General features: G+C 41.4%; 1 protein-coding gene across 1 annotated transcript in view; it reads left to right on the forward strand.

The window, feature by feature from the left end:
* Window positions 1-3,292: 3,292 nt before the first annotated feature.
* Window positions 3,293-20,534, forward strand: part of DCTN4 (dynactin subunit 4) — a 21,431-nt gene continuing 4,189 nt past the window's right edge. Inside the window, exons 1-11 of the mRNA XM_015423572.1 lie at window positions 3,293-3,478; window positions 11,156-11,226; window positions 12,147-12,325; window positions 12,857-12,900; window positions 14,559-14,666; window positions 16,169-16,242; window positions 17,410-17,522; window positions 17,644-17,753; window positions 18,288-18,361; window positions 19,186-19,240; window positions 20,486-20,530. Of these exons, the coding sequence (XP_015279058.1) occupies window positions 3,344-3,478; window positions 11,156-11,226; window positions 12,147-12,325; window positions 12,857-12,900; window positions 14,559-14,666; window positions 16,169-16,242; window positions 17,410-17,522; window positions 17,644-17,753; window positions 18,288-18,361; window positions 19,186-19,240; window positions 20,486-20,530 (1,008 nt within the window). The 5' untranslated portion in view covers window positions 3,293-3,343. The remainder of the gene's footprint in view (window positions 3,479-11,155; window positions 11,227-12,146; window positions 12,326-12,856; window positions 12,901-14,558; window positions 14,667-16,168; window positions 16,243-17,409; window positions 17,523-17,643; window positions 17,754-18,287; window positions 18,362-19,185; window positions 19,241-20,485; window positions 20,531-20,534) is intronic.

The raw sequence follows: 20,534 nt of genomic DNA on the forward strand, positions 1-20,534 counted from the left end.
GTTCCATTCCCCCCCCCCCGGCCTTCACCTCTCTATCTAAGGAAAAGGCATATATTCTTGTTTGTTTCCAAGGGTTTTTTAAAGTAAAAAATAAAAGAAGTCATTTTCATACAGAAGCATCCAGAGTCACATCTATAAAGGCTTGAGTGCACATATGTGATAATAAATGCCAAAGAAGGAGCAGATTTGCCTAGAATCATTTAGAACTAGGAATAAATCAGTAGTTAAGTATTGTGATAACTCATTTAGGCTCACACAGACAGAATTATTTCACATTTAACAGCTTCACTTGTTTTCGGCTTGCAAGTTTTGTTGGATTAACTATTGCAATAAATTGAATAAACCTTTAAAAACAGGTTAAAATCCTCCTCGCCCTGGTAAATCCTATCAGGTTACTGAGCAAAATCATATGGGTGAGGCTTGTAAGCAAAATGGATTGTTTCATAGTTAAAATGCTACTCTCTGCTCCTTGAAGGAAAGATGGGGTAAAGAAAAATAAATAAGACCAATTATCTTTATCACCATTTGAATTTGCAGGAGGCCAGCATGGACTAAAATGCCCTTCTAACATATATAATAGGAACTGGATGCATCATTCCATTGGATGTGATCTTTTAATGCTTCTGAACCCGAACTGAAGCAATTGAGTAATTTTATTTACTTTGTCTCATTTGCCAGTTTCCAACCGAAAGTGTATATGCATTTCTTTAGCGGCTTTGCAGTGGTAATATACAGTGTGGCCGCAGCTTCCTCAATGAGCACTAGTCAAATGCAGCAATTGCTAGAGTTGGGAAGCAATTGCTGCATTTGACTAGTGCCCGTTGAGATCACTTTGATGACTGATTGTTTGAAATTGTACAAGATTTTTCATATGTAAAATGGTTATCTCTACATCATTCAGAGAAAGAATATAACGAGTTGTGTTAAGAATACTTACTTCTGAGGAAGTTGAATTTACGAAGAGAAGAATCTGGAGCCTTCGTTATTTTGGCTACCTTTTTGTACTTACCTGAAATTGTTATTTACCTGTACTTACATGTTATTTACTGAAATTATTCACTGTTATATTGTCCTTCTTATGCAGTTGTATGTCATAAATATTGTGCAAATCTATATGCTATAGCGTTTCCCTGGCTTTTTTTCTTCTGTTTTGATAATTGTTAATATAAGCTGGGAGGTCTCCTTCTTTGTATCACATTTCTTGCTGAAGCATAAGCTAATCAATCAAAAGTATTTGCTAATCATTGTTCTGAGTCAATTGTAGCGGCCTGCATGCTCACGTATGTGTTATGTAGCCCTTAACGCTGTTTCTTGTACTCTGAATGTAAGATCATGCCAGAAATATGGAAAACTGTGCATTATCTTCTCCACAACTTAATCCTCTGATTTTTCAAAATGGCCAACATTATTATGAGTCCATTCAGATTGCTAGCGGGCTTGTGATGACCACTGGAAACAGATGGCTACAGCAGCTTCCAGTTCTACTTACAGTTTTTATACAGAATTTTACATCTGTATTTGAATGCCGATGTGGATGTAAATTGGTTTCAAACACTGCTTTTTAAGCCAAAGAAACAAACAGCAGCTCTGGGATCACACCCTACAATCAAATAGGGCACAGATACAGAAATATCCAAATACAAAATGCTTCCAACCAGCAGATTATCTTAGATCCTTTGAGATCTCCAAATATTGAAGAACCTTTACTCTTGCATGCTTTAATGTTCTACCCTTAGCCCTCCTGGAAGGCAGATACATCACGTCCCACTCCCTCAATGGCTCTGCACATATCAAGCAGGAAATGTAGTCTATCAACCATTCCATTGACTGCCCATTCTGCAATGACATTCAATCTCAGTACACAGCCCCAATCCTATCAATTCTACCAGGAAGAACTGAACAACCTTCCTGCAGATTCCTCCCAGGAGATAACAAATAAAGTAGCTGATTTTTGCCTTCAGGCATGTGGGATACACAAGCAGTTGACCATGTCTTAATAATAACCTCCCTGTCTCCATCCCCGCACAATCAGCACCAGCACTCAATCTTATATTTTATTTTATATTTTTATTTCATTTTTTGTCTTTATCCTTATTATTACCGATCTTGTATCAAAATAAACTTTGAACTGAACTATTGCTTTTTAAATTAATAAACTGAATGAAGTGATCCTTCGAGCTAGATCTGTGTGGTGTACAGGTTAAGAGTATTAGATCAGGTCATGGGAGACCTGTATTTAAATAAAGTATTGAATTAAATGTAAAAAACCCAAGTGCCTTGGAGGCGCAGAAGCCTTATGCAGTATCCCTGTTTCTCCACATTTCCCAGTTAAAGGGAAAATGCTGTTCAAACGAATTACAAAAATGATATAACGGCAGTGGTAACAAGATAAATTTTACTTACAAAAACAGAAGCACATCTTATATGACCTATTCATTCATGCAGGTACATTTAACTTACTATGAATAGATCAAAAAGATTAACTTGCTACAGCTCCAAGCCCAAGTAAGGGAGAAGAGAGGTCCTATATAACATGAAACAGAAGACAAACAAGGGCCAAAGAGGCCCATGAGAAGTTGGAGACAACTGCACCCTGAGAGAATTTTCTTAACCCCTTCCCTCCCAGATCCTCTTGCATACAGAGTTACAATATCCAACATTAAGTTCCTTGGATCACCTTGCATCAGTAAGCTCTTTCAGCCTAGCTTACCTCACAAGAATGTTGTGAGGACAACGTGTGGGAGACGAGCCTAGTACTCTGCCCTAAATTCACTGGAAGAAGAGGATGTTAAAACGTACAGTTAGTTAAAAGCAACTTTGTGGTGTCTATTTATTTGACTGTAAAGCAGTTATCATTGGAGGTATTTGAATGAAAAACATGCTGCTCACATTCCATCTATAAGAATAGTGGGAAATGCAAATCACGTTTTTAAAAGGATAGTGGGAAATGTAAACCACGTTCAGCGCAGGAGGAAAAAAGGTTAAGATTCAACTGCGGTTACCAGGCTGCAAAACCAGGATTTAAAAAAATTCGAACGTTAAAAATATATAAATCTAATCGCACAGAGCTCTGCCTGTCAATCACTCGCATACAACCAAAACGCTCTATGCGTTAAATCACACGCAGCCGCATTTTAAACATGATTATTGTTGCTATTATCAGCTTATCACTTATGCCCTTTCCCAAGCGCATCCATTCCTCTTCCGTCATCGTCAACCGGAAATCATCAAATGACCACGTGGGGGCAGCGCGGAGGCCGGCGCTTCCTGGTCACGTGCCGGAAGTCTGTGCTCTGGGTGCGGCGAGTGACTGGAGAGGCTGGACTGGTCCCCTTTTCCCAAAATGGCTTCGTTGCTACAATCCGAGCGGGTCTCCTACTTAGTCCGTGGCGAGAAGGAAATTCGCGCGCCGCTCTCGCAGCTCTATTTCTGCCGTTACTGTAGCGAGCTCCGCTCCCTTGAATGCGTCTCTCATGAGGTAAACAGGGCCCTGGAGGCAAGGGGGGGTGGTGCGGGAGGACCAGGCGACACACCCGGAGTGCCCATTGGCCTTTTCCGGCGTCACTCCTTTCTTCCATCCAATTGGCTTAATTTTTTGCTTGCCGGTGTGGCTCAGATCCGTTCATAATTTTGTCTGATTGGCCCGCAGGGGTGTAAAGAAAGAGGTGGGTGGTTCTTGAGTTTGGCGTGCTAATTGTGGCACTTTCTTGTCTGTCAAGTGTGATTTCTCATTTGATTGCACCACATCTAAGAGGGGCGGGTTGTCCTTGGAGAAGAGGACCAGGCTCGGGAGAGAGGACTAGGGAGAGAGAGATTATTTTCTAATTTCTGATACCTATTTAAGGATTCCTTAATTAAAAATCTCTTTTTTCCTCCATGACGATGCATTACTTCTGTCTTTTGATATACTAATAAACAGGGGTCGTTTCGTAGAAAAAGAGGTGCAGGAGCTCATTAGCATAACTTATTTGCATATGCCACACCCCCGGCATCAGATGGAACGCGGTTGAAACCCTGTCCCCTTCCACGCTGCAGGGCGCTCGGGCAAGCCGGCTCCTTAGATGGAAGGGGAGGGGATTTAAACCCCGTCCACTTCCATGGCTTGCCTGCACGCCCCGCGGCTTGGATGGAAGGGGATGGGGTTTAAACCCAATCCCGTTCCAAGGCTTGCCCACGCGCTCCGCGGCTGCAGCGCAGGCGGGCAAGCCGGCACTCAGATGGGCTGCTGGGAGCCGGGGACGGCGGTTGGTTATGTGCCCACCCCCGGTCTCCTCACTCCCGGAGCACCGCTCCTGTGCGCTCCGGCCCCAACCGACCCCTGCTAATAAAGCCTATTTCAGTGTGATCCTTCCCCCCTTTTCAGTCTTTCAATGATTTCTGACAATCCTGAGGGCCCTGCTAGTTTCCTGTTTGCTTGTGAAGTAGTGCTGTGTCCGCACTCACAATCATCTCTTTGTTTTGTAAATTGTGGGCATGGTTGGGGATTCTTAAACGCTCCCTATCCAGACACCTTTATTCTCTTCCTCTGTGCAGCATATTGGGCATAAATTGGGGACAGGGTAAAAGCTGTAACAGGCATTAAATAAACAGTATCACCACCACCCAACCCACATGGGGAGAACAGGCATTAAATAAACAGTAGTATCACCACCACCCAACCCACATGGGGATGCATTACAGACACTCAAGAACAATATTTTAGTAATGAGGACCTAACAAAATGACTGATGTGCAAGTGGGGGATCTGCAAAAAAACTTGGGAAGCCCTTCCACTGCCAGTCCCTGTGCTGTGTAGCCTCCAGCCAGTTGACCCCCATTAGCTTGAGGCCATGATTTAAGCCCCAAGCTACATCCAGACAGTTTGGGGGGCTTGGAATTTAAGCATGCCCGGGGCATTTTCAGCCCTTACCCACTGCAGAAGACCCTGCTGCCTGCCATTCCTACCCAATCTTCTGTTGTCTTCTAATCTTGTAATCTGGCCAACTGTCCTTTCCATATCACTTCCTTAGGTCATCCCTACCTTTTCATGGGGATCTTCAGGTGCTAGGAACACAAAATTTCAGACTGTGGAAACATTGAGCAAGTGGAAACATCGATAGCTAATTTGAATGGATTGTAACCCCCATTTTTGGGATGGAAGGCGGCATGATATAGCGATGGCAAGCCATCTCTGCTCCTCACTTGCTTTGAAAGAGCCTTGCTGGCATCTCTATGTTGGCTGTGCTGTGACGCACAACTCCAATTTTTAATTGCACTTTTCAGATTTTCCCACAAACTTGGGTATCCATCATATTTGTAGAAACATATCTCCTCTCTCTTAGTGGCTCCTAGCTCTGCCTAGGGGTGTTGCAGACCTCCATGCTACATAAAGCTTCAGTTGCCCATTTCCTCTACTAAAGGGACAAGACATTTTCTCCAGACCTGTTGGTAACCCTAGCTCCAAGCCACTTTATCCTATAAATTGAGTGAACTCCCAGACAGTAGAATAATATTCACAGCCGAGGAAAAGGGGAAAAAATGGGTAGAGATGCCATGAAATGCAAGAGATAGAGTTTGTGGCAGTTCTATGCAACATTCAGAATTGTACAGGATAATCACAATGATCACTGACAACAAACTTATATTAAGCAATTTTATACCTAGAGTAGGTAAGAAAATGTCAACTTTATTTAAACTCTTAGTATGAACTCTTGGAAAAATCTGTCCCAGCAATTTCTCTTGATTCTCCATTTGAAGTTCCTTAAGGTTATGCTTCAATAAATCTATTACCACAGCAGTCTTTTTTGCTGTAACAGACTAGAGTGGCCATCCAACTTCTTAAGAACTATGTATTTTGATCATGCTATAATAAGAATATTATAGTTGAGCAGTTCTGAAAAAGGAGTTCTCAAAGCCTTTATACATACAAACATTTTTACCAATATCTTTTAGGAAACATGAATAATATACCAAAAAAAAGCCCCAAAAGTAACAATCTGTTTGAAACGACAAAAACAAAATCCTAGTTATACCAAATTATTGTTTTAGAATACTGTTCTAAGTATTGAAAACTAATATTTTCACATTGTCTAATATCATCTAAAACTAAGTAATATCAACTCTAGCTTTAAAAGTTTCAAAGAACACATCAAGGGAAATGTTATTGCTGGCCATGGATTATGCATTTCTGACTGCTCCAAAAAGAGCCTATTGCTTGGAACTCTGGATATTTAAATACACCACAAGGAATTTGAGTTATCTCAAAGCAAGACAGATGGTTACAGTCCTGACATTCCCTGACAAAGAACCACTGTGTTCTTTTTGGGCTTCTTAGACAAGTTACCCATCAAGCACAAAGACCAAGATGAAGAGTAGTACTGTTGTACTGCTGAAGTTAGAAATTCACTAGTGGATAGAGACCCTTTTGGTGCACTTCTGGAAATAGGTGCTTTGAAATTGCTTTTGACTTTCTGCTTTCTTTCTTTCTTTGTTCTCTGATGGTTTCTCTGCATAAAACTTGGCGAAGAAGTGGTTTCTGTCCAAGAAGTTCAGTATCAATCAATCAATGTATTTATTCAGCCAACGGCCAGTACAAATCTCTACAATAAAATCATTGGAAAATAAAATTGGTCCAACTAATTACCAATAGTTGGAAATCTCTAAAATTTAAAATACGTACATAAAATTTCATGAAGAATTCTACACACTGCTGATAATTTTTAGTGCAGCTAATAGTGACCTGTTGATTAGCACCCATTAAAAGCTTTTTTAAGATATCAACATCAGAACATTCTAGATAATTATTAATTAGAGAGGAAATTGTATTTAACTGAAATTCCTCATAAAAGGACAGTAAAACAGTACACGTTCAATTAATTCCACCTCTTCGGTGCCACATAGGTTCTCTCCTTCATGGGAGTCTTTTTGTGTATCCCTTGTAAAACTGTAGAGGCGGAAGACTCACCATCTCACCAAAGCTCTCCATTGACTGGGTACCTCCAGGACAGAGAGATAAGATTCTGGAGAAACAACATATTTAAGCTTCTCTGGAGTCAAGAAGTTTGGGACGTTTTTAATATCTCTTTAGTAGTTCAGTAGCGATCCATTGCCGTACAGGAACCATGTCTACTGGGAATGGGACTGCTGACCCACTGTACAATATGTGTGCAGACAGACACACAAACATTCTATTGCTGAATGAATCCTTCTGGACTGGTATGTCGACTGGTGCGTGAATAATCCATTCCGACCAATTAATTTGTGACATTGTCTGCATCTCCATAAATGTTTGCAGCATGTCAGTATAATCAGTGGAAAGGCCTTGGTTTGGAATCAAGATAGAGAATAATCTTCCACTTAAAGAAGACCATGATCAGTATCCAGTGAGAATTCTGTACATTTGTGGGAATGAGTTAGGTGTCCTTCACCATAACATGAGAATTTATGGCAAAGTTATGCACATTTGTTATATATCCATGCAGTTCCATGGAGCACATGATAAATGGGCTGAATATACTCACATTGACATTCATGGTGGTAACTGTTGCCAGGGTAGCGCTAGTAAGTAGGAAGCCCTCAATGACAGTGTGAACTAGCCAGTTATTATTCAAGAGAGGCTTCATGTCCTTTGCATTGATGTAGACTCTTTGTATATACATGGTTCTCATGTGTGGCTAACCTCTTACAGAGTCCCATGGAACACACTGGCTTATTTGCACTTCTTGATTTGCTTTTTGAGGGGTACTCGGAAAATGTGGGGGTTCCAGTTTGAGAGCCAAGGAGGAGATTTCTTTTTCTTTGCCTGCCACTTTATTTTCACATGTCGCCTTTTCCTTAGGTATGACATCAGTTTTACCATAACCACTCATGAGAATGGAATCTGATGCCGCCAGTATGGTTAGCTCATCCTTTTGCCTTGGTTGCTTTCTTCCTGATTTTCCTTTCCTTGCACTCATCCTGAGTTTCTTCAAAGAGCACATCACCTTTGTTGGATGTAGACTTTTTCTTATACACATCTGTGCTGCTATTATATGGTAGCATGTTCTGGAACTATTGTAAGTACATGTTTCTGTTGGAAATAATTTTACCACATATTTCTTGTCACATAATCCTCTGACAATGAAGCAGCCAGATTGTGCTTGCAAAAATATGCAATGTTGACTTACCGTTATACGAGCTAGACCTTCCATGATCTTTGATTTACGGTCAGCTGTTTATACTTCAGGTTTTTCTTGATATGTCTGTGTCTTTCCTTGCTTTATAACTTGTACAATGTCATCTGAAGGAATATAGTCTGCTGTAAACTGTATGTCATCAGGACTTAACTTTCTGCTGGTAAATTCCACTGATAGGTGGTAATTGCCACTATCACATAGTCCTCTCAAATTTCCTTCAGGTAGTAAGTCTGAAGAAAGTAAAAAGCCAGAATCCATATTTTGTTCTTATTGCACAGCCTCTTGAACCCAGCATTTATGCTTTCAGAGATGTTTGTTGTGATGCTGCTAGTTTCCTCTTTTTTCCAATAGCCATCTGCCACTGTTTGTCAAAAGAACTTTTTGCAACTTCTGCTCAAAGTAACACAGAAAGCTGGCACTCCACTTGACTTTCAGTTTTCCCAACAGTTCCAGAAACTCCTTTTCACTCTTACAATCCAACAGGTGAAGAATGTTGTTAGAGTAAACCTTCCTATCAGATTTTCCACCTTTGTGTGCTGAAATCCAGAATTCCACATCTTTTATAATATGTTTCCAGCAAAGGACATGCGTACAGTGTGGAATACCCCTTTCTATGCCTTGCATAATAAGCTGCTTCTCTGTCTGTGACTATCACTGTAGAATCATTGTTTATCTGTGCATGAGACTTTTTTTTGCATTTAGAGGGAAACACGTGCCTCAGATAAACAATGATTCTACAGTGATAGCCATGGACAGAGAAGCAGCTTGTCATGGATCAAAATAGCCAGTGGTATTGCTGGCTTCTCCTCAAAAATGTACACTGGAAAACGGGGGTGGGGGGGATGGGACAGGGACCGGACACAGAGAAATCTCTGAGCTGAAACGTAGTGTTGTAAGAAAGAAGAGTAGTTTTATTTTGTGCTGCCACTTCTTCAAATATGCGAATAATTTCTGTGGGTGCCAAAATTATGCAGATTTCTGGGATTAGTGAGTTTAGACATATAAACTCTTCCAGGGCATAGTGAAGCTCATACACAGCCTACATATCATCACTTGCTCTCCATTTATCAGTCTCTGGAAGTACATCTTTTATATTAAAGGTTGTCCTCTTGGCAAAAGATGCCTTCCTTTTTGGACCCATTGAAACTGGTCACACTTCCAATGATCCTCCAAGTATCCTTCAACACTGTTATAGAAACAGCTGTCCACGTTTTGGATTACAAGCAGAAAGAGTTGATACTTTACTCACATCAGTGTTTCTTATTATTTCTGCTGCTTCCTGCAGTGAGAGTTGCTCAAACATCATCATATGTATTATACGAGTTGTTCAGAAAATCTGCCTCACTTTCCCTACTTCAAGTAATACAGAAGAATAGTACAAATTTGTCGCCTCTTAGCCAGGTGCACAGAGTGATTTCTGCTCACACGGGTGTGATCTCTTTGCATAGGAAAGGACTCTCTCTGCTAGAAACAGCAGGCATTTTAGCGCCCTCTATAGGAGAAGAATGTACAGGGTCATCCTTTCACTGAAAAGTATTTACGGTGGCATTTACTTGCATCTTATAAAAACCTTGACCGGAGAAAAAAATCCACAGCTTCCTCTAGTTTGCAGTCCTTTGCCTCTGAGGGACAGAAAGAGAGTGTCTAAGTCCCTGTTCATTCAAGTGTCTTCAAGTTTTGCAGATGGGGGGAGGTCGCTTGTTTAAAAAATAGTTACCAGAGTAAAGAATAGTTATCTGAGTCACCTATCTATCATGCACCATTATTTCAGGTATTGTATAGAATTGTTTCCACTGTTTTGAAAAGAGATGTTAAAAGAACAGGCACCTCTTGTAAAAAGAATGCAAGTTGTATATAAGCTGCAGGTTTTTTACACAGTGTTCTAAGAAGTGTGTCCACACCATGGCTGCCTCTAGCACTCTCCACAGAATGTGATAACTCACAAAGATGTGCACTTCAGGGGGCTTAAAATGTCATATTCATTTGCTCCTTCCAAGGATATAAAGATCGACCATTGACTGAATAGCCTGTAATTCACCTTGAATCCCAAGGAGAAAGGTAGACTATAAATTAAGCTGGTAATAATAGTAAAATTCTTGATATGTGAAACAGTGAGGATGGAACCTTTTCCTTCTACAAGCAATTTATAACTCAACATTTGCAATTATTAGAATGCCTTTTTATATCGGCATGCTAACCATGGGCAACCTAATGTTGCATTAAGGACTGTATAATAGAGCCCAGCTGTTTTTTAGAAAACTAACTTCATCGGTGGTTTGTCTGTGTATGTGCACACGCATACATGTGCACATGATTTAACACTTTTGACTACTAGTTATCTCATTGGACTCAAAATTGCTTCCCTCCATAAGAAGCCGTCTCCCTCCCATTGGGGTGCCAGATATGCATCCAGAACCTCACAGGGAGCATTTTAAAGGGGATGATTGTGAGCAGAAAATGGACCAGCAAAGGATTTATTATGTATGATAGTGTATAATGTGCCATTTGCTCCTAAAGAATCTTTAAAGTTTACTCTGTATCTGCTTTTGGATTTATATAGGGAAAAGGGAAATCAGTTAGTTCATTGCAAGCAAGGAATAATTTCCTCAGATATTTTTACTTGGGTTCATATTGATTCAGGTGACAGCTGGATCCGTGTTAGGTATCAAAAGGCTCTTTGCACAGTAGCTTGAACAGATAAATAAGATGGGATGTAGCAATATTAACAGTTGTCATTGTACCTGGACAGATTCTTTAGCAGTAGGACTTGCTATGAATAGCAGATGAATAGGTTGTTTATTTAGACAATTTAGATGGTACCTCTCCAGTGTCTTGCTCAAGGCTTTAATTTGCTCGTTTATTTGGCTACCCTTTTCACTGACCCCAAGTTTTATCATTCACAATTTGTGTTTGTTACATAGGGTATTAACTTTTATGATATGGTGTTCGTAACTGCTCCTGTATAGTGATGAGGAATATAGAAACCTTTCTGTATTCTCTAGGTGGATTCTCACTATTGTCCCAGTTGCTTGGAAAATATGCCATCAGCTGAAGCCAAGCTGAAGAAAAACAGGTAAGACTACCTGCTGATGACTCGATTTTTGTCAAATCTTTACTTTTTTTTATACCCACCAGTTTGGTGTAGTGGTTAACAGTGTGGACTCCAATCTGGGAGAACTGAATTTGATTCTCCACTCTTCCACATGCAGCTGCTGGTGTGACCTCGGATCAGTCATAAGTTCTTTCTGAGCTGTTCTCTCAAGGGCAGCTCTCGAGAGAACTCTCTCAGCCCCACCTACCTCACAGGGTGTCTGTTATGGGGAGGGGGAGGGAAAGGGATTGTAAACTGTTCTGAGACTCCTTTGGGTAGTGAAGGGCAGGGTATAAATCCAGTCTCTTCTTCCTGCTCTTCTTCAATATGCTATGTATTTATTTGCTTGGATCCCAGTATTTAGTAAGAATAAGAATAATTTTTAAAACAATTCCTGTCACGTGGTTTCTACTTATAATGTGATTTCACTGGGATGAGATTATGCTTCTCTGTTTTTGATATTAGAGCGCCAGTATGATGTAATGGTTAGAGCTTCAGATTTAGATTTGAGATACTCAGGTTTGAATCCACACACTGCCACAAAAGCTTATTGGGTGACTTTGGGCCATGCATTCTCTGCCTAACCTTCCTCACATAGTTGTTGTTTTGAGGATGGAATGGAGGAGAAGAGAATGAAGTAAGCCGCTTTGGGTTCCCATGGTTGGGGGGGGGGAGAAGGAGGTAAATAAATAAATTATACTGAATTTTAATTCAGTGTACTTATTGCAACCTGCTTTGGACAGTTGTTACACATTTTGCTGCTCATGCTTGGGTGTAAGGCTGTTTACCTCTTGTGTTGTAATGAGTTGCATCAAATACATCAAGAATGTGAAAAGCACCCTGTAGAATCCATTTAACATCGCTTGACAGTGCAGAATTTTGAGCTGATGTCTTTTCTTTAGGTGTGCTAACTGTTTTGACTGCCCATGCTGCATGCATACCCTCTCCTCCAGAGCAACAAGCAAAAAAACTCCGCTCCCTGATGATCCAGCTAAGACTACAATGAAGAAAGCTTATTATCTGGCCTGTGGCTTTTGCCGCTGGACATCAAGAGATGTTGGCATGGCAGATAAATCAGTTGGTGAGTGACATAGTTTTAAGACACGAGTTGGAAGAACTGTTCCCTGGCACGTTGCCCACATACTTGACATTAGAACTTGGAGTTGCAAAGTGTTAAACTGCTTTTTGTTATGACAGTTGGGAACTAGAAAATATGAAAGACAAGTGGGAATCTGTGATACTTTAACTGGTGATAACAATCCACTTAGCAGCAACCCAGAGATCCCACTTTGCCTCCCAAAGATTTGATGGTGGTAGGGAAGAATTGGGCTCTGTGGACATGGGCTGATTTTAGGTTACTGCACTCTTGGGATAGAGAGAATGATCTGTTAGCTCCAAACGTGCGGAACTCTGTGTGCACTGAGTAGCCTCCCAAAACTTTGTCTTTTGTCTGATATCTTTAGCATCAAGGTTAGAGTAGCAATAGCATTATTGTAGTAAAAGAGCTGTAGCATTATTGTAGTAAAAGAGCTGTAGCATTATCCTCTGGTGGGACTGTTACATTTGATTTACTTTAATTAGCCAGGATTTTGTTTGTTTTGTTATACTGCAGCCAGTGGAGGTTGGCAGGAGCCAGAGAATCCTCATACTCAGAAGGTAAGTAAAAAGAAATGCATATACTTTAACAGGATGTCCTAAGAAAAAATTCCTACTGGATTGGCTTTCGCTTATGATCTCACTGAAGGGGGGGAAATGACCATACTGCCTATATTCAAGAGCCTGAGTCTTGTATAATAGGGGCTGTGGCTCAGGCATGACCTTCCACCACAACTAGTATAACCCTGGGCCTGGAGACCAAAGTGCCACAGGGAAGAGGCACCAAGTAGTAGAGGGATTTTCCACCAGTAAGTTACTCTTTAGATTCTGGCTTGCATCCAGACTGGTGTTCCCATGGGTATGATGATTTCCACTAACCTTGTGTGATCCCCCCCCCTTCCTGTCACAGCCCAAAATGCCCTTAGAAATGGGCAGCAAGGACCAAGATTTTTTTGGGGGGGATTTCTCGGCTTCCATGAGGGGAAGATGAGAAAGTGGTGATGCACAGGTGGAAATCTTTGCACTCCTGGAAGTGCTAGTGCAGATCCAAGCTTTTGCCACCTGCCCTGGTTTTATACTCAGTATGGGGATCGGCACAGTCCTGATCCACTTTCACGAGTGAGATTACATAGACCATGGTCCCTTCCCAGGTCCACTGTACTTCTCTACCTGTAGCCTGTCCAACAGAGATGCAGTCAGTGTTCACATACATTATGCAACTAGTTCTTTGAGTACGTGGCTCCTATTCCTTGCTATGCTGTAAGCTGATAGTGGTTGAGATGCAGGATGCCACTCAAGTCCACATGAGAAAAAGAAATTACATGACTCATGCTGCATTTTTAATTGTTTTGCTCACTGGCTGTTGCCCAGAAAAAAGAGTCCAGGTGTGCAGCTCTTAAGATGAGCATAGCACTCGTAGGCCAGCTTGGCCACTTGTTAGTAAAGCTAGGGATTTTTCTCCAGAACAGCACAGTTGTAGGGGGACAGTGCAGTTCGCTGTCAATGTTTGGTCAATTGGCCTGTGTTTCTAGGCATGATTTTGGGCACCAAGAAAGAAGAGAAGGGGAAAAGCTGGAGAGAGGATCACAAAATAGCCAACAGTAGCTTTTACTAAAGGAAAATTGGTAGTATGAATGAAAAGTCACATGGAGATTCCCTGCATTCCTTTTTCTTCAATCCTCCTGTGAGGTCATTCCTGTAGTTATGGGATCTGTGTTAAGGAACAGCTGGAATGAGGAGGGACACAGAGTGAAATGCATTTCTACATATCTCAGCAGACCTGTGCTTGGGGAAGGAGGAGCGATTTCACTCCTTTGTCCTTTTTCACTCCCTTCCACTCACCCCTAGATGTTCCTCTGCATGGGTCCTGTAACCGCAAGAATTATCTTTCTGGCGTTTGGAAATGGGTTTCAGGAACAGGAATACACAGGAAAACTCTGCATTCTGTGCATGGAGTGGTAGCGTACACACATTATTTGGGTATAATGGCACATTTCAGCTTTTTAAAGAAATGATAATGAACGAAACAATGGGACAGTAGCCAGGAACAGAAATATGATGTTTTTCTTATGATCAGTGGTGGGAAGGCTTGTAGCTTTATAATAAGGTCCATCAGTGGACAGTGTCACTTTTCAGAGTGAATGAAGTAAAATCCCTGTTTTGTCATGAGTAGCATTTCATCCAGTCCATTGTTTAACGTGACATTTATTCCTACACAGATCAATAAATTGGTTGAGTACTATCAACAGCTGGCTCAGAAGGAGAAGATGGAAAGAGATCGAAAAAAGCTGGTTCGGCGCCGGCCCTATATGCCACTGGCTTTTTCGGTGAGCTCGACAAGAGTACCTTACTTTGGAACTTCCAGTGTGAAAATCTAACCATGTTTTTTTTAAACAGCAGAAGTAGAACTACTGTTTTAGTAGTGACTTCCTGGAAAAGGAGCCAGGCAAATTTATACACAGTTGATCTCAAGAGCTCACTATTTTATCAGATCAGTAATCTTCTGTGGTCATGCTTCAAATACTAACCAATTGAATGCTTCAAAAATTAAGGATACAGTCCACCCCTGAAATGCAGGCACCTACAGTAACTTTGCCTTCATATGACATTGTTAAGAAGAGAATGAGTTAAAGCTTGGGTTCGAAACCAGAAATACTCCAGGTACACCTACTTACAGTTCTGTAATCCTGTCTGAACTGCTGGCTCAAAGCCACTACAAACTTGGTATATGTGAGAAATCATTTTGACTACATATTTCATTCTGATTTTTAGTGGTGCCTGCCGCGCATCCTGTGTTGGTGCCAAGGGAGAGGCCTAATTTTGCTTAGCTTGAACACGTTTGCATATGCTTGCTTCCTCTTGAATAACTGTATAACCTGCTTGCTCTATGCATTTTCTTTTATCCTTATTGCTGCATTTTTCTTGTCTCCGTTGCTACCTGCTGCTATTTTGGGGGCTGTCCTCAGCAACACACTATACATGTAGTGGTAAGTTTCTTCAGTTTCTGATAGCTTTAAAGCCTTTAAATCCACTTGCATTCTACTGGTGTATTCTACCCTATCTAGACTTCTGGTGTTGGGTAAGCCTACAATAATGCACTTGAAATCCAGTTTGAATACAGCATTGCTGAGTTGGGGGTGGAACCTGAGCCAGGTTGTGTGGTGTCACTTTTTAATCATATAAAGATACGATCACTCCTCAGAGTGTTGTAAAAAGAGAATAATGGAGACCTGACTTGCTGGTTAATATGAGGATAAACAAGGAACATGTCTCAAGAAGCTGTGGCCATTAAAACTCATTCACTTGTTAATAACATAACTTGGGATTTGATAGGCTTAAATCAAATTTCATAGATTTAAATCATCTATGAGATAAGCATTCTGCCCTTACTTCAGATATAACCACTTGCTATTGAGCAACTCACCTGATGACAGCTAACTTGAGGGCAAATAGTTAGAAATCCTGTAAATATCATAGCTGTATTTCATTGTCTTTTGTATTTAATTGCAGTAGAAAATATTTTGGTCCATAAAAGCTCTTCAATATCTGAGCAGTTATGTTTTGAATGAATTAGATTAGCTATTGGTTAGGTAGGAATTAGATAGGAGTTAAACAAAAAAGGCTACATAGCACGCAGCTTCCCAGCTTCGGTGTCCCGGTTTAATTTTACTAACCAAACTAACAGGAAACGCTTTGAGCAGAGAGAAACCATATAAGTTTTGCTATTCTTTGTGTTGTCCCGTTACAGGTTGAAAAGTATGTTGAAAACTTTAAGGACTGGTTTCAGCCGGCCCCAGGCTTGACTTGTCCCAAATTGTTTTTTTTGTAGGACAAATATGGCCTTGGCACCAGGCTGCAGCGTCAGAGGCCCGGAGCACCAATCAGTGCTCTTGCTGGACTCTCGTGAGTATGAGGGCTTCATATGTGGTTGGTTGGGGTGAAAGGTGGATAGGCAGATGGTCACCTATGGTGAGTGTAATTTGTCTCCAGCTTGCCAGGGCTGATTGCACTTCTGCCTTTAGAAGTGTCATGCCCTTTTAAAAGCAAAGAAAAAACTTCGTACGTGCTAAGTTAAGCAATATGAGCTATCAGTACTCAAGCTGAAAGGCTAAGCTAGTACTCTCACTTTCTGGTTTCTGAAATCTCCTCCTTTGTTTGGAACCAGCAGGGCTGCCCCAGATGCCTTTCCCTTTGTGCCTGAGAATCCCATAACATTCCGAATGGGATTGATTATCTGTGCTAGTTTAATACTGAGGATTTAACAGTCCTTATGTTGTTTCCATACCCTAAGGCTGAATGGTTCAGAGTATATTCTCTGTTTGCAGTTACCGATCGTGTCTTTTGTTCATGAGGATGCTTACTTGAAATAAATCCAAGTGCATTCACTGGAGCTTACCCCAGATGACTATGCATAGGATTGCAGGCATATTTGACTTAAATGCACCTTAACTCAAATGTGAGTTTTACTGGAAATGCTGGGACTGGCCAAGCCGCATGTTCCACACAAATATATGTAAATACAGCCTAAGGGCCCCATTCTTGTTTTAAAAGATGTTTTATGATGGTATGAGTGTTTGCTAAATGTGTACGGGGGCGCGGGGGCTAGAAGACGGATAGAAGATATCTGCTTACTGCAACCATGTTCATTTCCCTGTAGGGTGGGACATTGTTTGATATACTGATGAAATTAGATCAGGAAAAATGCCCCACTCCCTGCTATCGGTTGTGTTTTTTTGGGAATTCACATATATAAGGGTGGAAAGGATATGTTCTGGGCTGCTATTTTGCAGATTTATTTAACAATGTTCTCCCATAGAAAGCAGCATTATATGAAAATCTTTTGGGGAATGCTTTAAATTAAATTTCAGTGTTAACTTTATTTCAATGAAATGAATATAGTCAATTCATAATACTGTTTTAGATATTGTAACAATATCTGAATATAAAACAATAGCAAGTTCTGAATTATTCTATGATATTTTACCTTTTCGGTAGGACCGGTAAACTTTTTACAAACCCACTGAGTATAGTAAGCATACTTTGTATTTATTTGTTTTCTTTTTGTCTCAGGCTGAAAGAAGGAGAGGACCAGAAGGAGATAAAAATTGAACCGGCCCAGGCTGTGGAGGAAGTGGAACCTCTGCCTGAGGATTATTATACAAGACCAATCAATCTAACAGAAGGTAATAGGCTAGCATATCTCTTGTGTTCTTGTGCCCAAACTGGTGGATTGGGCTGATGGTCACTTTTCATTGTTGCTTGAAACTGTTGACGAAGGATTTGAACATTTTGTGTTGTGGACAGTGACAACCCTGCGGCAGCGCCTCCTGCAGCCAGACTTCCAACCCATCTGTGCTTCTCAGCTTTACCCGCGTCATAAGCACCTGCTGATCAAACGCTCATTACGGTGCAGGGTATGTAGTTACAGATGTGGGAAGCATTTGGTACTTCTATCCTACCCTTGTTTAGAAAGCAGAGTGACTAACATGGGGCTCCCTGTGGTTTTGATTACTGGTCATGTATTTTGAGTTCTGAACTATGTAATCTTGAGCAAGCTGCCCCCTTTCTTCATGGTCCAGAGGAATAGCTTGGATCCATTTCCCAAGGGAATTGAGATTTTTTTTAAAGCAATGTCTGCAGAATCCCAGTGTAGAAAGCTAAATGTTCTGAGCAATTTTGTTTAGCAGTTGCAGTCAACAGAAGAAGCAATTAATATTTCATTTTGGATGAAGTTGTAATAAGTTTGAAGCCTGCAAAGAACTGCAGAACCTTGACCATGCCAGTGAGAGGTTATCTTTCTGGCAAGCAAATATCTGAATTAAACGTTGAGATTTCATTTTATTACTATTTTCCATGGTTGAACATGAGAGTAGCTGAGTGGTGGCATTTATAGTTTTGACTATGGTGTGGTATTTTGGCCACATAGACTTTATGTTTTTCTTTTCTAGAAATGTGAACACAATTTGAGTAAACCAGAGTTCAATCCTACATCCATTAAATTCAAAATCCAGCTAGTAGCTGTGTAAGTATTATGGAAATGGGTGGGGGCAAGAATGTTACAAACTTTAGGCCTTGTTCTCCCTGGGCTGCACCATCTCAGATGACAGCTGAAGCCAGGCGTGGATTGAAGGCAGGGACTAGAGCTCTCCTTCCTGCCATCTAATGGTTCTGTGTGTAGGAATGTTAGAGGAATGGAGAAGGGGACTCTCCCCACTCCCCAACACACACACCACCAGCCGTCTTAAATGGCCCAGCTCAGTCAAAGGCTTTTGGTGCTTTTGGGAAGCCCAACTGGGCTTTAAATTCTAACGTTAAAATGTCATGTTAAGCTGTCTGGTGAATTAACTTTTGCGAAAACTGTGCCAGGGTGGGAAGCCCAACTGGTCTTTAAATTCTAACTTTGAAATGTCATGTTAAGCTGTCTGGTGAATTACTGCCCCTAGCTAAATGTGGTATAAAGTACAATGTGCTTCTTTGAGAAGCAGATGAAGCTCTGCATATTTATTGAACTAGTCCCTTTCAAGAAAGTGGGTGTGTGCCTGCTTATCTCATTCCAAATTCTCTTGTGAGGAATGTAGGCATGTTAACATGTACGTGACATTGCATATTTGCATTTGGTCTCTAAATGTCAAACTGGAGGTCTTACCTTTTTTAAACTAAGCTATTTTGCGTTTATAACAGACAGGTATTTTTGCCCCTTGTTAGAATTTGCCACCTTGAGAGCACAGTTTAAGTCAAAGGTTGGCGTAGACATGTAAAAATAAATAAAAGTGAAAGTGGAGTCAGAATACGAGGGACAAGAAACTCATTCTGCTTACTTCCCCCCACCCCTTTTTTGTATTGTAGCAACTACATCCCTGAAGTGAGAATCATGTCTATTCCCAATCTGCGCTACATGAAGGTTAGTTCTTATAATTGCCTTCCCTTCCTCTCCCTGCAACAGACACCCTGTGAGGTAGGTGGGGCTGAGAGAGTTCTGAGAGAACTGTGACTAGCCCAAGGTCACCCAGTTGGCTTCATGTGGAGGAGGAGTGGGGAATCAAACCCCGTTCTCCAGATTAGAGTCCGCCACTCTTAACCACTACACCAAGCTGGCTCTCAACTAGGACTCAGTTTAAGAAATCACATCAAACCGTGGTTTACAATACCCATAGTTTAGACTTCAGACAATAGCTTGGGCATCATACACAGCCATGGCTTGTTTTAACTGTGGTTGGTTTATGAAACCAGGATTCAGTTCACAGACTACTCAATCTTAGTTTGCTTTGACAAAATCCTAGTATCAGCGTTTTATCTCTCTTTCCTGTGCCTGCAACTGCTGTCCTGGCTTGCACTGCCGAACCAGGTTAAAGAGAAGCGTTGTTGTGCCAGCAAGTATTGGCTGGCATTACCGTAAAGCCATGGTTCATGTCACCTTTCCAGTCAAACTGTATGACTTCTGCCATTAATTCTTCCATTGCATCAAATCAGAAGGACATCCTGATCATACTGTGCACCATACATTCACTCACCAAGACATCCAAGGCTTCAGCAGAAGACTTCCCACTCTGTGCATGTGCACACACACATGAACACACAGAGCAGACTTATTCTGCCACTGGAGCTTGCCTTGCATGCTGGGGGCAGCTAGGAAGATGAGCGAGGAGAGCGCACACTTCCCAGACTCTGGTGACAGGGACATGGGTGATGGGGAGGAGGTGTGCACCTTCCAAATTTGTGCCTGTGTCAGTCCAGCTGCCTCCAGGGCTTGCACTCTGCCGGTATAAGCAGGGGGATGGAAAAGTACATGCTTCTCCAAGCTGCCCTGCCCTATTATGAGTAGGAGAGATGAGTCTTGGTGGAATTGGCAGCACTGCTGGAGTTCATCTTGCGCCATAGTGGCAGTGAGATAGGTCTGGGATGATGGTCATCTTCCAGACCAGGCCTGTCACTAGCTTGCTTGGGGCAGTGAAATGCATTGAACTGACAAATCATAGCTGCCCCATGGGCTGCTTTGCTTGTTTAACAACCTGTTTAACAGCATTTATGGGCGTTTAAGAGGAGGAAGTTAGCAGCTGTGGTCTTGCAAATAGTAGCAAGAAGCAGTGAAAGGTGAGCGGTTTTGATATGGAGAATAACTTTGTCTACTGTGTACATGTCTTCCTAGGAGAGTCAGGTTCTTCTGACTCTAACTAACCCAGTGGAAAACCTTACCC

The sequence above is a fragment of the Gekko japonicus genome, unplaced genomic scaffold (assembly GCF_001447785.1).
Source record: "Gekko japonicus isolate JY-2015 unplaced genomic scaffold, Gekko_japonicus_V1.1 scaffold3920, whole genome shotgun sequence".
Taxonomy (NCBI): Eukaryota; Metazoa; Chordata; class Lepidosauria; order Squamata; family Gekkonidae; genus Gekko; species Gekko japonicus.